Genomic DNA, 18,014 nt, shown 5'->3' on the forward strand with positions numbered 1-18,014 from the left:
CCCCTTCAACTACATTCATCTTGCATCTCGTAAAGACATTTTAGCTTTTAATCTATTATGAAGGAAACAAATGAGAAATTGCACTTCAGCTAAAATGTGTGGAGTTTACAAGTCTCTACAAATCACCCAGACTGCCTTTCTCTCTCTCTCCCTCTCTCTTTCTCTCTTCCTCTCTCCCTGTTTCTTTCTCTCTTCTTCCTAGGGATAAGAACCTCTGAGATGCTGCAGAAGCCCCAAACCCCCCTAGATGGCTTTCCCTTGGGACCCCTCTTGTATTTCACTTGCTAGTACAGAGCTGTATTTTAGGGGGAACTGGAAGTATTTGTGGAATGGGGGTAGAGATTCATCCAGAGTGTCCTTCCCATCCCAGTTTAGGTTTAAACTCCTGACCCCACTCTTTTGGTAAGAGCAGAAAATGTACTTCCACTTTGAATCTCCCAAAGAAAAATCAGATACATTTGTTTAAACAAGCTTCCCACACCGCAAACACACACACACACGCACACCCGTGGGCTGAAAGCAAATAGAATATTTCAGCTGGTGAAAACGGTTTTCAAAAATGACAAAATTAATTCAGAAGGTCTTTACAATATCATATGTCTATCAAACAAACACTAGAAACACACAAATAGACTCATCTCTTTTTTCTCCCAGAGGAAATATCAGTGATATTGGGGTGTTCCTGTTTTTAAAACGACACTGGGTTTAATATAATGGTAAGCGTACATCGATTAACCTCTGCGTTGGGTTTAAATGTAAAACCCATTAACTAACTTAATCTCCTCCAAAAAATAAAAAAATAAATAAAAAAAAAACAGCCTTTGGCATTATTCTCTGAATAATCCTTGTTCAGTCTCCGTAATGGTATACTGTTTAATGAAAAACTCATTAGATTGTAGCATACGGCATAATTAATTCTGCCTGATTCTTTTCGTGTAAACAGCTAATACAGATGCTGGGTTCCATCTTCCATTGGCTTTATTAATTTTTCATGAACCAATATTTCGACTGTAATGGGTTGTAACAGGTCCACAGAAGTTCTAGAAATGCATTAACTGTCACCCACGTAGTTAATTTAAGTAGGATTTTGCTATTTGTGTTGTTGGTTCTTCAACACTACATTTTTAAAAGACGGCTTCATTTGATACTTAGAGAATGATTATCTACATATAATTAACATACAGGGTATTAAACAATATTTGGCCTATTCGTCTTTATTTATATACAACTTAATTGGTCGGGCGAATAACACTGAACTATAAATTTTGACAAGAACGCGAAAAGTGGGAAGCACTAAAACTACGTGATTTATAATCGAATGGCAACACAAGTTAAAACAGTAAAAAAAGAAAAATGAAATCGTATCATTTTTAAAGTCTGCAGATTTGCTTTTCTAGGAAGAGATCGGGACAAAGCCAGAAAACAAGTTTTATAATAGCCTCGGTGTCAGGCATTGGCTTAGTGATCCTGGGGTCTGTCTGGAGCCTGATCTCTACAACGGCTGAGAAGTTGCTGATTCGGTTTAACCTCTTTCAGCCTTTTAGGGCTTGGTTCACAGATTTGTAAGAGTCCTCATGATAAGACTATTATTTGTTTCAAGTGCAGATAGGAGTGCTAACTCATCGCTCGGTGGTCTTGTTCGTTTTATTCTATGTTTTAATTATCAGAGTTTTCAATGGTTGCCTGTCACTCAAACGACAGATTCCAGAATCCACATTCCTTTTATATAGTATTGTCAGGGCTTTTGCAACTTTCCTCTAGAAGGTACCCTCTGATCTCAACAGATCAGTACTTCTCAGCTTTGGGGGGGAACCTGATTTTGCCACAGAAATCTCTATATCCAGTGCAGATCAAGCACCTGTATTTTTTTTTTTTTTTATTTTAATACTTCTCAGTGGATTCTGCAGATAAAGGTTGAGAAACCCTTCTGGGTTCTACCAAACTCCTTCTAACTCACCCACCACAAAGATCTTTCTTCATTTTCCTCCCAGGAGAACTCTTCCTTATCCTTCAAAACCCAATTAATACCCCCTCTCTAGCTCCTAATGCAGAGAGGGTTGTTCTTTTTTTAGCGTTCTGGTGGGCAGGCATCATCATTTATTATACATTAAGTTTATCTTTCTGCTGCTCTCAATGCTCTAAGGAACTTCAGAGGGATGAGGGGCTCCCCCAGTGCTTACCACACTACCTGGCATTTCACAGGCCTTCGGCACTGCGAGTCTGCCCGCCCACACAGCTGCACATATTCACTAACTGGCCCTTTATTGAAGACATTTGCAGACTCCTGCTCTAAGTGAAAAGCCACACATTTTTTTTCTCTCTTTCATAACTAAATCCAGCTTGATCTTTTCTCCTAGAACCAACACACGCAGTGGTAAGTCTCATCTTATACCATCCTTCCCCCGACTACATTCATGACCTTATATATATATGAGCTCTGTATTCTGAGTTCGCAACCAGCTTCTCCTTCTTCTCCCCCACCCGCCTCTCTCTCCTCCTTCTCCTTTTTCCTCCTCCCCCTCCCCTCCTCTTTCTTCTCCTTCTCCTTCTCTACCTCCTCGACCCCAACCCTCCCCCTCTTCCTTCTGTTGTGTAGGAAAGGGGTAACTCCACAGGTCTGGGCTGCTTAAACCCTGCACATTCCCCCCAGGATGCTTGTCTTCAGGACTGGCCCCTGGACACCTCCTGGTAGATGAGTTGTAAACCCTTGGAATATTCTGCCTGACAAAACTGTTTTTGGGTGCCTGAGGCCTTGGGCCACACAGTACCAGTTTGATAAGATAGTTTCTGGTAGCAATGTGATTTATGGTGACTACTTCCTTTTGCTCTTTGGGCTATGGTTTGAGTAGTTGAGGTCAGTCATACGGGGGCTCCACATCTATGGGGCTGCCTCCCAGGAAGCGGACTGACATCCAGCTGATGGCACTTTGTGTTTGTCATCAGGCACCACTGCAGGGAAAGTTAGGCGTACTTCCACTGGAAGGGTGCACCCAGAGGCTTCTGCCTGGTTTCTTCTGGATTCTAACTCATTTGGTCTTTTCCTTTGCTGACTTCTTAAAAAAAAAAATTAATGTTTATTCATTTTTGAGAGTGAGAGAGAGAGCGAACATGAGAAGGGAAGGGGCAGAGAGAGAGGGAGACAGAGAATCTGAAGCAGGCTCCAGGCTCTGAGCTGTCAGCACAGAGCCCAATGTGGGGCTCAAATCCTTGAATTGTGAGATCATGACCTGAGCTGAAGTCGGATGCTTAACCGACTGAGCCATCCAGGTGCCACTTCCTTTGCTGACTTTTAATCTGTATCCTTTTGTAATAAATCAGAACTGTGACTAAAAGAGCCTTGCTGAGTCCCTAAGAGCACATCTAAGCAAACACAGAGCCTGAGGATGGTCTCATGGACCCCTGACACAGTTCTGCAGCATACAATCAAGCTATATGCTTTTTCCATTCTGCAGTCAAAAATCACAAAGTAACGCCCAGAAGAGGAAACATTTGAACGAAGGTCCCTTTTCGATTGCCACTGATGACTACAGATGCTTATCCATCTTTAGCAGGAGCTACTGGTAGGGCTTGAGAAAGATATTTGGTGCATATGTGACATTTTTACTAATCTGCTTCTGTCAGGACAGCAGTTCCCGACCCCAGCAATATCAGCATTTTACACCAGATCATTCTTTGTGGTGGGGGCTGTCTTGTGCATGGTGGGATGTTATGCGGCATCCTTGGCCTCCACCCCCTAGATGCCAGTAGCCAACACCCCATGCCCTCCCCCCCTCAATATGTGACAATGAAAAAATGTCTCCTGGAATTTCCCAGTTCCTCTGGGGGGGGGGGGGAGATGGCAAAATTATTGCCAGTTAAGAATCATTAATCCAAGATACTGGATTAACTAAAGCATATGTGGGAGGTAATGTGTAATAAAATGGGATGGGCTTTGGAATCACTGAGATTTGGCTTTGGACTGAGCTCTTTAAGTTTTGAAGTCAACAGCCTTGTACAACGTAATGTTACTAGATATCTAATTTATCTGTAGAATGAAGGAAATGACACTTGTCCTCCAAAGTTGTAATCTCTGTAAACATATGTGGAGATCCCAACGTGGAGTCTGGCGTGCAGCAAATAATATTACATGCACAGATACTTGTATTCATTTTCAGTATGTTCTATGACCTCCAGGATAGAAGACACGGCAGGCATATCCCAGTCTAGTCCTACTGAGTAAGCTGAACAAGGTAATGGAAAGTGTGGGCTCTGAGGTCAGAAAAAAAGACCTTTATATAAGAAACCTATTTTTTTTACATACTAGTTCTGTGACATAAGGAATGAGATAAACTCTTCAGTAAGCCCTGGTTTCAAAATTTCCATACTGAAGAGAATGCTATAACATTTTTATGAGGATTCAAGGAGAGGCAAGGTGTTTTGCACGGTGCCTGGCTCGGGTCAGTGCCCAGAGTGGCTTATTTATTGTTGCTGATGTTTTGGGTTGCTCCCTTTGAAATCGATACAGAGCCAGAAAGGCAAACCTCGTCTTCCTCCCATGGTGCCGACTCAGGGCTTCTCCTTTAAGAGTCCTGTCACTTCCTGCTTGGGGGAGGCCTCCTTGGTAGACTTTCCGTGCAACAGAATGAGAACTAATTTTATCGAGGAAGTGTAGTTCTGAGCACATAATCCAGTTCTGATCCTATTTGAAGATCAAAATTCCCCAAAGATTCCATCCAAGCTGAGCTGCATTCCTTCCGTGAGGCAGGGAAGGAAGGACACCGGTAAAAACTATGGCCAAATGTGGGCAAGGATAGAGTGCAATCTGATAAGACAGATGGGGAAAGGGGAAGAGAGAAGGCAAGTGAATTGCAACCAAAAGGGGAGGCGGAGGTAAACAGATGTACGAGATAAAGTCTTTGAAGTGGAACATTTCTAGGCTGAAAATCCTTTGCTTGGGGACTTCAATCTGGACTCTTCTGTTTCAGTTCACTGAAGTGCACTGCATTTGAATCTGGCAGATGTGTGAATTATACAAAACACTGCAGAGCCAAAGGTCACTGTTCATGAGGCACCATTGCTCTGAGTCTGGTCGAGGCTGGTCCTTTGGGTGGATGTGGGCATCGTTAGAGCCACTGGGGATGCCCGAATGTTAGCTGCTTTCAGGGGCTCCGAGTGGTAGCAGACACCTTTCAGACCCACATCACGTTCTTTCAGGATGCTAAGGTAGTCACCCCAAACGCATATGCTGTACCTGGGATTTGGGCACATCATTCCAAGCCCAACCCAAGTCTGGGATGGTGGCCAATAAAAGGAAAGCAGCCTGTGTCAGGAACCCCAGTTATCACAGGTTCTGACAGTCTTACTTTTTTTCAGATGCTATTGTACCCAAACTGCAGGAGGGGAATTGGAAAGAAGTCCATCCAAAAGTGCGGCTAAAGGTCATTCTCTCTATGACCCCTTATGGGGGGAGCCACCAGGGGGGAGACCTACATCTACCTTCTTTTGACTCAATTCTTATATGTGAATCATGGTTCACAGTGGCCAAAAGCCCATAGAAAACCAATACCTTTGTACGGGTAATCCAAGGTCAAATACAGCTGCCCTTTCGAGATAAGCAATCACAGAGTGCTACATCCAACCTCTTCATTTTTAAACTTCATATTGAGATCCCAATCCACTTTCCCATCATCTAGCCTGATATCAAGGCATGTGGTCTGTGGGCAGGTTTTTACCGATGTGGACACAAACAATCTAGGGAACTTCGGTGATCACACTAATCTCCTATATTTTGATTTTACTTTACAGTCTATAAAATTCTTTTCCACTCATTATCTTATCTGATCCTCCCTATCACCCCAGGATAACCCAGTTTCAAGACCTGACCACCTTTAAAATGTGACTTTGCAGCCAAGCCTGCTTCTTTTAGTACTTCCCCCCCAGTCCTGAAACCAGAAACGTTTATTTTTAGGAGGAATGTCCAATTAAAGATTGCTTCCTACCCCCCCTTGCAAAAAAACCCAAAACTGCTAATAATAATGGTATTCCAAGAAGAGAGTTCACCACCATCTTCAAGGTTTCTAAGTTGATTCACCCTGCATCTCTCTACTTTGTTATCATTGGGACCTAACCTGCATCTCAGGTTTGCATTGCATTGGTAGGTCTTTTCCTTTCCCTATTGACTCGTGGAGTAATTTAACTCAATTCCAATTTTCCTTTGCAGGCGGGGTGTACAAACTCACATCCACGGAAGTGAGTTATGTGTGTTCAAGTGGTGCATCTTATGAATCTTGTTAAGCTTTGCCGCCTTATAGCCCCACTGATGGAATATTTAATCACAGAAATGAGTTGGCAGATATGATATACGGTGTGAGTGAGCTTCTCTGCCGTCTTACCGGCAATTGAGAAACGGACGAATTTGCCATTTGTCAGTACTGTGTCGACAACTGTGTATAACCTTCTGTTATTTATTTTTACTTTGTTTTACTTATGTATGAAGATTAAAGGTGTGTGCTTTCAATCAACAGTTTCATTGGCCAGATATCATGATTCTCCGTAAAAGGCACCACTGTTTTTTTTTTTAATCTTTTTATTAGATAGTAATGGAATGGCTCACAATGAAGGGGGAACCCCTTTTGATGCCTCCTCATTGAGATGATTAGAAACACTATTTCTAATTATATTAAGTAACTTGAAGCATGCTACTGGGAATGCATAATTTGCAGGTAGTGTACTTTGATTTAATGCCTTCAATTTTTTTATAAGTCTAAAATGGAATGGTCTTAGATGCTGGCTAAAGTCTTTGAGATCTACCTGGACATTTTTTTTTAATTGACTTATCAATGATTTATCTTGAGAATAAGCCCCAAGGATCCCAAGGATGATTAGATGTAAGCAAATAATCAATGCCTTGCAGCTTTGTAGGAAAACATCCACTTGTCTTTGGAGGAGATTCATAGGATATGCCTATTTATGCATACCTGCTTCTGAAGACTAGTTTTGGATTGAGCATTCTTCCAGGTAGGACTTGGTAAGAGTTCAGAAAAACACCCGAAATGAAAGGCCTTCCACAACGTCTTTCTAAATGCTTCCCCTGCTATGTGTGTGTGAGGGAGAGTGTGCGTCATAATTTATCAAAGCAAATTAATACTGTTCAGCTGGTAATTAAAGATCCTCATTAAGAGGTGCTTCTGCCCTCTCCACCCCAACCCTGCGTTAGCAATAAAAATGCACTCAGGGCGTCAAGAGGTTATATACGAAAATCAATAACGTGCCATTTTATAATTAAAGAGAAAATAAATGTTAGGGAAAAGTCCACTAAATTAGGAAAATTACCTTTAGGAGAGATTGAAAATATTGATTTTAATTTACAAAATATGTGAACTTTTCATGCCCCGTTCTGAGAGACAATTGGAGGCTGGGTTGTTAATTCTGCATAAGCTTCAGAAAATCGATAATTATACTATGGGAATATCATGATATTTGTCATTAACACAAACTCTTATATAGAAAAGTGCCTAATAAGCCTGGCTTTCTATCTCAGGCAGATACAGGGTTGGCTTGCTAAATATCCACAGCGAATCAATGACAAGGTCTTCATTTCGGCTTTGAGGCACGCTGGAAATTGCAAGAGAAATCCAGGCTGTGTTTATAGTTGGGGGAATTCACAAAGCCCCCTAAATCCTTAGCCATGGATATTCAAGTGGATGACGTTAGTAAGTATACCTGCATAGGGAAATGAATACACGCCACATCCGTATTTGCATCTATGCATTAAGGTGCCCGTAACTTTTGACGTAAGCTAGCTAGATTCTCAGCGTTTATGGGTCTTCAAATATTTCAAAGGACTTGTTCTGAGTGTTGGATTTGCAGCAACATTTCCCCACATTTCTGAATATCATGAACTCTGTTGACCTCCATATACAGATATAATATAGGCAGAAAGAGAAAGTTCCTGATTATTAAGGATACCCCAGGTAGTAGCAACACTAACATATGCATATACAGATTTCTCAAGTGACACTTATTCATGCCCCCCCCCCTTTTTTTAGATTTAAGTTTACTGGAGTATCTCGTAGAAATAATTATTTGGGTGCGTGGACTCCTTAAAACTGCCCCTGACAGAACCAGTTAACTCATCTGAATGTGGAGGATATGGTGGCCGCGGCTGTTGGAATAATCCAACATTATTATTTCACTCCTCTTCTTTAACTGGACTAGTTGGGACATAGAGCTGTAGTTGCCTGATCTACCACCACAGGCCACACTCAAGAAGAAGTATGACTTCTAGTATTCACACAAAAAAATAAAGAAGCCGTATTAACCCGGTTGTAAAGAACCCAGGCTCTTGGTTTTACAGTCTAGCTAGCTTCTTACCCACTTGAAATCTTAGCCCTTTAGTGCTAAGGTAGTCTATGTACTTTATTTTTTTTTTAAGTTTATTTATTTATTTTTAGAGAGAGAGAGAGAAAGGGAGAGAACAAGCGGGAGAGGTGCGGAGAGAGAGAGGGAAAGACAGAATCCGAAGCAGGCTTTGCACCACCAGCAGAGATCCGGATGTGGGGCTCGAACTCACAAACTGTGAGATCATGACCTGAGCTGAGATCAAGAGTCAGACACTTAACCAACCACGCCACCCAGGTGCCCTCATACTCTATGTACTTTAGTTTTCTCACTTGGAAAACCACCGTGAGGATTTAAATACATTAATTAAGGTAAAGTGCTTGGAACAGTGCCTGACCACAGACAATATTCAAGTAAATATTAATCTTTATTGTAACTTGTTCATAGCCACTACTCCCATGATGTAACTTCTGCAGCTGGGCTCAGGGCTGATCTGAATGGCTGTTCTAACCTTCTAAGTCATGCAGGTTAATTTATTCTTGTATATACAAGTCAGTGTGAATGGATTCTTCTGTCTTAACGTCCTCTTCAATACCCACAGATATGCAGTGAGGTTTGAAATCCCTTCTAAAGGAGAGGTTTGGTGTTATTTTGGTTGCTTAGGTCAGATGACCAGAAACTACACTGCATGGGACCAGAAACATGGACTTCCTCTCCCTATCCCAAGTCACACATTCATACCCTATCTCATCAGATGACTTCTTGCTTCTTGTTCTGGACTCATTATTCTGGGGAGAATAATGCCCTTATGGCAGAGAGGGGAACGTTCATTTATTTGCTTTCATTTGCCCAATGTTTATGTATTGCTTGCTATGCACCAAACACTCTTCACATATTAACCTGTTTAATTCTAATAAACACCTGTGAGTTTGCTACTATTATCATCTTCCGCTTAACAGATGAAGACACTGAGGCACAGAGAGGTTAAGTAACTTGCCTAGAGTCACACAGCTGGCCAGGATTCGAACCTGGGCTGAGTACAGTGTTTACATTCCCCACTTTGCTAAATGTCCTCTCAGTGGATGAGTTCCACCATACAACCATGGAAAGACTTACAGCTAAGTTTTTGCTCCCCCAATAAGAGTCAGCACAGCTACTTTACAGGCATAGAGCTGCTGGACTTCACCCAGGCTTGTGGTAGAAACCACATGTGAGGAACAAACATTGCCTGTCCCAAATCCAGAACTCACCTATCATCTTGGGTCTTCCCAGATTTACCATTTTTTTCTTTGTCAAGTTGATTACTCTGCTGGATAGCTATCCGAATATCCCATATTCCCCTGTCATGCACTAGGGCTGATTCAGGATCAGGAAAATGACAGAAGGCATCCCGGAAGAAACCAAGCAAGGGGTAGGACTTACTTACCATCAAGAGGTCACTAAGTGAGTGGATCTAGACCAACGGGTCATTTATTTCTCCTTATTAAAGAGCAAGGGCCCCATCAAAGAAAGGGTTCTTTTCCATACCCGCGTGGAAACTACTAAAATTCTAAGGTGTTAAACGCAACCTTGTTTTTTTATTTATTTTATTATTTTTTTAAATGTTTTTATTTATTTTTGAGACAGAGACAGAGCATGAGCAGCGGAGGAGAAGAGAGAGAGGGAGACACAGAATCTGAAGCAGGCTGCAGGCTCTGAGCTGCCAGCACAGAGTCCGACGCGGGGCTCAAACTCACAGGGTGAGATCATGACCTGAGCCAAAGTTGGATGCTTAACTGACTGAGCCACCCAGGCACCCCAAATGCAACCTTGTTAATGGACAACACGATAACAGGCAGAAGTAACTGGCCAAGCAGAACCAGTCTCAGCCACTGCTTCTTCTGGGTCATTCTCTCTCAAAATGTGATGACCAAGTTTTCTACACGGATTTCCCCATCAACCGCTAGCTGGAGGGTAGCAGGGAAGGGCCAAGGGGAGAGACTTCCCTCGGAAGGGCAGGACAGAGAGGAATATGGAATTGCTAAGGAAATGTGATGCATGGAGAAAGAAAGACCACTTCGTTTTTTTCTCGTTTTCTAAATAATCCTTCTCTTGGCAATTTCAACTCACTGCCACATTATTGGAATAAGTGAGCCAACTCAGCTTCGCTAGGAAAAAAAAAATGCGACCCCACATGGAAACATATGGCGAAAAACACATGGAGGGATACTAAATAAAAGTGGGCAAGAACAGCTCCACATTCGTTCAACATACCCTTGAACAAAGCCTCGATGCTTTTTTGAGGCAAAATTAATGGAAAACATCATAAGGAGCAGGGGCTCCACTGACAGTGTAACGCATATACGTGATGCCCCTTCATTTTTTAAAGGGTTTTAAACACTTTTGGTTTTGCTTTAGGAAAAAAAAAACCAACAGTCCCTCAGAACTTCTGAGGAGAGGGATTTTACTTGGTTCAGATTATTTCATGAAACCTATTCTCTAGTAGCAGGCAAAACACATCGAGAACAGACGAAGAAGTCATGCACAGAGGAAATTTTTACCTGCATAGAATTCGGGGCTGTAGACCGCACCCACAACTGGATTCAATTTCCAGCCTTAAAACAAATACACAAAAACATGATTATCACATTTGATTCAACAACTCATATCACTACAAGCAAAACACAAATCAAATGGGGTGGTGTATATATATTTTTTTAATTTTATATTCAGAGGGTATGTAGTCTGGGGATGCATAAAAATGATTTGTAACCTATACCTGGGAAGGCAGATTTATGCCTTTCTTTGATTGGCTGCCAATACAAGTTAATAGTATGGAAACTATTGACCAGCTACAGGTGAACTTTTTGAAAATGATGTGGTGATTAATTTTCTCCCATGCTAATATTCTGTAGAACCACTGTAATAATTGCAAATTTTTTGTCTTCTTTCATGGATCACTGCTAGGTAATCCGTCATATGCCCCTTTGCATTTAGTCCCTCCAAATTTGAAAGCTCACATAAACAGAATTCTTTGCGGATACATATTCTGATAATTGTCATTCCTAATTATGACCCAGAGAATTCCGAAGTGCTTTTTACATCCCAAAGAAAATGACATTTATCCACTAGAGATTAAGTGTGGAATACATTTCAGCACATTCAGGAACCATAAAAATTCTTAATCAATGCATGATATCTAAGGTAACTTTCAAACAACCTGTGTATAAGAGGAACAGAATCCTGTAATTTTCCCAGTGTTCTGGATGGAGCATTTTCTGTCAAATGAATCCTGGCCCCTTAGGAACTTTTACTCAAGAAAAGAACATACAAGAATATTTGCAAATTGAGAAGCTGTGCACATTACACACCCATTGGGCATCATTTAGGGAACAACCTCCAAAGAATGGCCACATTTTAGGGTTTGGTAATCATTTCCTGCTCCTGCTGCTAAGTCTTTATGAAAACATCCATTAAATAGAATTCCTGAAAGATAAAGAAGGTCAGGTGTGCTGCCTTTTATGGAAAACTTTGTGTCCTTGGGCTGAGGGTAAAACACCCGGGGTCTTTTAACAAATGCTCCTGAGAAAAGGCAATGGTGAAAGGTGGGATGTGAGAGAAGGTATTTCTGACATGGAAAGCTCTTCCCAGATGAAGGGGTAGGACATCCTATCATCTGACCTAAGTGATGCACCTGTAAGACCAGCCAAGAGGTAGCCACAAACTACTCATCCTTTAAGGAACACCCAGGTTCAATATCTCAAGAGACAGGCCCCTGGATGGACCAAAGAACTTTCTACAACTTTCCAAGAATTTTCTGTTTCTAAGAGCTTTCATCCAACTTGAATAAGCTGGCAACTTTACAGCCCCCAGGATGGTCTTAAGATAGGATTTTTCAAAGTGCTATGCTTGCATACCTGGGAGGCTTATTAATGGAAATGTCTGGCCCCATTTTCACCAGAAAGACACATAAAATTCTGAGATGTGTTGCCCCAACGGTTTCTGAAACTTCACACTGACCCCTTCCTCTCTTACATTAACCACATCTTGTCATATAGGAATTTCTATAGTGATATAAAAATAAAAATTATCTGGCACATTTCAGAAAATGTGTTTTATGAATGTGGAAAATGACTTCAGTTTGACCAACTAAAATTCCACTACTTCCTAAAACAAAATACCCAATTTCTGGGGACATGGGAACTAATGTCTACATTTCTAGACCTTGGAATCAAGCCCCAAATAGAGAAAACTGGTTGAAATTAAAGTTTCAGGATTATATTGACATATTTAATGGTCTCCTTCCCTAGTCCTTCACAGAAGTCTAGATTTGTGAAAGAAGTACATAAGGACCCATACTAAATGAATAATTAAGTTATGAATTTATTACTTTTTCTTCGTCCCTTTGCTCCCCATCTTACACCCTGCTCATGTCCCTACCTTTTCCAGATAGTGGAGACAGGGTCTTTTTGTTACTAGTGAAGTAAGATTTTGTTTCTTGTATATGTCCTTATGAGGTCCCTTAAATACTCCCTTTTGCACACATGCCTGTGACACACCATTCACTGAATGTTGACTCACTGATTAATTTTGATGGAACTCTCCAAGACTCTAAGTTATGCCAATGGCCTTTCATTTTCTCACAGAAACAGATTCCTCAGAGGTATCTAAGACTATCTTAAATCACGTTTCTCTCATCTGCCTTTATTTTCCTCATTTCCTTGAAACCTTCTATGTATCTATCTACCTACCTACTTACCTACCTGTCTATATATCCACTGATCGATCCATCCATCCATCATCATTTTTTATCTTTCTTCTCTCTCATCTATCTATCTATCTATCTATCTATCTATCTATCTATCTATCTACATACCGACCTACCTATCTGTACATCCATTGATCTACCTATCTATCCATTCATCTATCCATCTATTATCATTTATCCCTATCCTCCTTCTCTCTCATCTGTTTCTATCTATCTATCTATCTATCTATCTATCTATCCATCATTGATCAGCTCTTGACAAAGTTTACCTGATCTTATTTAGGCCTCCATTGTCTTCCCAAAGCAGGCTACTTAATGCCACTATCTATCTATTTACCAACTACCTACCAGTTTACCAAGTCTATTCATGGAAAAATTTCATTTAATATATAAAGGCATTCTGCCTCATCAGGAGACACATGCCATCTCCTGTCTGCAAGTATTTATTGAGGGAGGTAAATGATAGGGTCCCCTTCACAAGAAAGCAGCTTGGAATCTGTGAGCCGCAAAATGAAGTGTCATGGGAGCACTAGTGCAGGTTTTGTCCTGCTCCCTGTCACTGGCCCTTCTTCCTAAACAACGTGGCTCTGCTTCCACTGTGGGGAAAACAAAGGCCTTTTTGATCCACACCACAGGCATGATAACCCGACTTCTCACCTCCCTACACCCTTGCGGCCTGCTCCTCATCAAGTCTCCCCACGTCAGCAAATGACACTTCCATCTGCTTGGTTCCTCAAAACAAAACTCTTGAAAAATAATTTCTTGATTCTCCCCTTACTCTCATATCCCACCTACAATCCACCAGAAGATCCTATTGGTTAGACTTTGAAAAGATGTTTCCATGTACTTAACGTCCATTCCTCTCCACTGCCACCATCTCATAGCACGGTTCCCTTCTCTCCAAACCAAAGGGACACTGCACTTTTAAATCTTCATAAAACCACCCAAGATCATTCTACATCAATGTAGATCATTCTAGATTATATCTACTGCTCCCTGTGCTTGGAGAGCTCTCCACAACTCCTGATAAAGTTGACCTGATGTTATGTGGGTCTCTAGTGTCTTCCCGGGGCAGACTACTCAAGGCCACCTCCTCCCCCTTCAGCTATACACCGATTCAATTTCCAGTTTTGTTTTCTGCACCCATTACCTGGGTTCATCTTTATTTTTCTTTCTTTGCTTGTTCTCAGTTGTTTTTATAACCATTCTCTTTCATTAAAATTGATGGTAAATGAACAGGACTGCTGTCCAGTGTGAATGCCCAGCACCTAAAATTGCGTTTTGCAAATGGTTGGTGTTCCATAAATATTTACTTAAGTTTTGCTCTAAAGGAACAGAAGGAATAGAGAGCTTTTTCTAATAGACTCATTCCCTTTTGGCTAGGATTCTATCTCCTTCTAACCTCCAATGACCTGCTTCCTGATGTACATCTAATAAAGAAGGACCCTGTTAGGGGGTGACTGTCTTCAAGGCAGAGGAAATAAGAATACAGACCTTGAGAATCACCCTTGCTCAGACTTGCAAAGCTCATGCCGGCTTATGTAAATGTATGCAAATTGCATGCAAATAGCCTCCTAGTCCCTGTGACTCCTTCCAGTACCTGGAAGAGACCCTTGGGATAACCCTGCTGGAGACTGGAGCCTGCACTGTCAGGAAGATGGACAAAATGATCCTGGTTTTAAGTTCTCAGGCAGTCTGTACATCCTCAGGCCTTGCAAATTCAGAGATTTTGATCAAGGACATTAAACTGAACAATGAGGCTTATAACAAAAGAGAACAGCTGACAAAGCCCACTGCTCCCAGCCTCGCAGGACCCCCCATGCAAGAAGGCGATGGAGCAGAGACCAGACACAGGAGCTGTGTCTACAGACCCCTCTGTGGCTGGGCCTCAAGGGGCTGCATCCAAATCAGCTAGCCCCCTCCTCAAATTTAGCTTCTCAAAGGTCATCTGCCAGCCAGCTGTAGAAAAACACTGTTAACTATGGCTGCATTAGGTGTTAAAAGGCAAGTCTGAATGCGCAAAAAAAAAAAAAAAAAAATCTGCATGTGTCTTCTTTAGGGCTTTGTGGGGCTGGATATCGAAGAAACATATTCAAGAAAGCACCCTTAAATACACCACTGGGGTTTCCAGAACTGTTCCAATGCTTTCTAAAGATATCAACTGAGGATGCCAGGGACTTGGTAGTTGAAAGGGTGCATGAGGTGATACCCAAAATGAACAGTTACTTGCACATTGTGTTTGGTTCACCCGCTGTGGTGGTGGTGTGTTTTTTTTTTCAACATATATCCATTGCCAACGTTTAGATTTCACTAAGATACAGAATTTCTGGTTTTCTTGAAAGTTTAGTAGAAATAACCATTTTTTTGATTCAGAATCCCACACGGACAAATTTGCTAGAAGTGACCAGGGACACTCCACGTGGCCCCCAGTTAGCCACAAACATACCTGCTCCCTATTATATGCCTGGCTTTGAGGCCAAACATTAACAATCTTTTATTGTTATCCTGTCCTGTTTTTTTCTTCTAGTAGAAAACTATCTTGCTTTGCCCAGTATGAAAATGAAAGTGCAAAAAAGAATGTGAGTCTTTCAGACCTTCCCTGCTCGTCTATTTTACCTGCTAGCCTCTGATGGCATCTGAATATTTGATCCTTAAATTAGTATGTCTATCAGGAAATTCAGCTTACTATCTACAGAAAAAAAAAGATGACTACTTATTATTGAGATTATTGTGTAATTAAATTTTTAGGGCATTTTGTACCCCTGGGACTGTGTCGAGTACTTATCTCCGTAATAAGCACAAATACCCTAGAAAGTAGGTCCCATTATAACTCAGTTCCTACTTGAGAACACTGGTGTGTGCAGAGTTTAAATGACTCGCCTGCAGTTCAGTAGCCAGTCAAAGGCAGAGCTGATACAAAGTCTACTTCTCTCTCTATAGTCTTGGATTTTTTGGTCCAATTTCATCCTCCCTAAGCTATCTGAGGAAAAAAAAAAAAAAAAAAAAGAGCCACATCCAACACCCAGGCTTGTCCAACATCCAGAGAATCCCTGAGAATGTGGTTGTCAACTTGTTTTGCATTGCAACCATTTGGTCTGCAGTGAACACAGTGGACCCCAGCTCCTGTGTGAGGGCTGCTGTCCTTAGGGGGAGTCGACAATACAGAAGCAGCCCTGTTCCCTCTTTGAGAAGCTCTTGGATAGTGTTTGCAGATCCCTGTATGTCATCCTCCAGTCTCCTCCTACATCTCAGTGCAAATGTCCTAGGAAATGGCAGGAACACCATGATGATGGGATTGTTATCTGTGTAGCAGAGCCTCGTAGCCAGGCACCTACTTGCATTTAGGGTCTGCTGTGACTCGCACTGGAAACTTTGCAGCTGCCTAAGCTCTTGTTGGACACATAACTGAAGGAATGCATGAATGTGATGGTAGCATCGACAGTGATACTTCACCATGTAAAGATGACCTCACAATGTGGTGATCCTAGGAAGGTATACTCGCCAAAGTGGAAGTTGGTGGTTTGTGACGATAAATCAGACGGCTAATATATGAATCTCGCTGGTCACTTATTTTTCTCATTTCAGCATGACTTCGTGGGTCCTGACTTATCTTCTCTTCCCTGCCTCTAGCTCTACTGGGGTATAAGTGACAAGTAAAAGTTGTAAATATTTAAGGTGTACGACTTGTTGATTTGATATTACATATACGTTGTAAAATATGCACACAATCAAGCTAATTTACATATTCATCATCTCTCTCTTTTTCTTTCTTCTTTCTTTTTCTTTCTTTCTTTCTTTCTTTCTTTCTTTCTTTCTTTCTTTCTTTCTTCTTTCATTCTTTCTTTTCCTTCCTTCTTTCCTCCCTTCCTCCTTTCCTTCCTTTTTTGTGGTGATAATATTCCCTCTTAACATAGTCACTCTTGCTGAGGATCTGAGAGGGCCCCATATCTTTTCGGTTAAATCATGTTGCAATTTATGGGGCAGTTTATCTGTAGTGATGATATTAATGACTTGTGGACTGGACAGGCTTTGAGAACTGCTTTTCTTTGAATACCGAAAGTCACCATGGTGTCCTCTACAGAAACCAGCTGCTTTATGTAATTAGGGTTTGTATTTGTTTCTTAAGTAAATTCTGCTTGTCATGGGCCATCCACCCCTTGCATCCTGCACTCAGCCCATGTGATGGGACAAGCCTCCAAATGACCCCTTTCAGAAACATGTATGAGAAAACCCACATGACTTACTGCTGGAAGCTAAGAATGCATGGCTACCTGGAATGGGATGTGGGATGTTTATGCCAACATCTGGCAGGGATTTGGGGCTGAACACTTAACAATCTTTTTGTTACTGTGGTGAGTTACCATTTGTGGGCAGTTCTGTAAATGATGGAGGGAAAGCAATGTAACAAGATTTTGTTCATAATAAAAGAGAAAGACTTCACTAACGACTTCATCTCTTCTTTAAAATAGGGATAAGTATGTCCTCTTTAGAGGATTTCACGTGGGCCCAGTGCATTTAAAATGCTTAACAGAATGTCATACAGTCAGTGTTCCAAAGATGTTGGCTATTAATGACTGAGGGTTTTTTTTTTTTCTTTAAACGTTTATTTATTATTGAAAGACAGAGAGAGACAGAGCATGAGCATGGGAGGGGCAGAGAGAGGGGAAGACACAGAATCTGAAGCGGGCTCCAGGCCCTGAGCTGTCAGCACAGAGCCCAACGCGGGGCTCAAACTCACGAACCACGAGTTCATGACCTGAGCCAAAATCGGACGTTTAACCGACTGAGCCACCCAGGTGTCCCTTAATGACTGAGTTTTGAATTGTGTCCCCACATTCCACGGGGCCAGTTTTCAACCCCCAGGTGGGACACAGATCAGTAATTCTTTAAAATAAATATGCATCCATATGGCTTACAGAATAACATTTGGCTTCCCTTGCTTCATTTT

General features: G+C 41.5%; 1 protein-coding gene across 19 annotated transcripts in view; it reads right to left on the bottom strand.

The window, feature by feature from the left end:
- RBFOX1 (RNA binding fox-1 homolog 1) overlaps positions 1 to 18,014 on the bottom strand; it is a 1,461,670-nt gene that overhangs the window by 94,209 nt on the left and 1,349,447 nt on the right. For all 19 annotated transcript variants that reach the window (XM_042921406.1, XM_042921400.1, XM_042921398.1 and 16 more), the window contains one exon: positions 10,860 to 10,913. In XM_042921406.1, coding sequence (XP_042777340.1) covers positions 10,860 to 10,913 — 54 coding nt within the window. The remainder of the gene's footprint in view (positions 1 to 10,859; positions 10,914 to 18,014) is intronic.

The sequence above is a fragment of the Panthera leo genome, chromosome E3 (assembly GCF_018350215.1).
Source record: "Panthera leo isolate Ple1 chromosome E3, P.leo_Ple1_pat1.1, whole genome shotgun sequence".
Lineage (NCBI taxonomy): Eukaryota > Metazoa > Chordata > Mammalia > Carnivora > Felidae > Panthera > Panthera leo.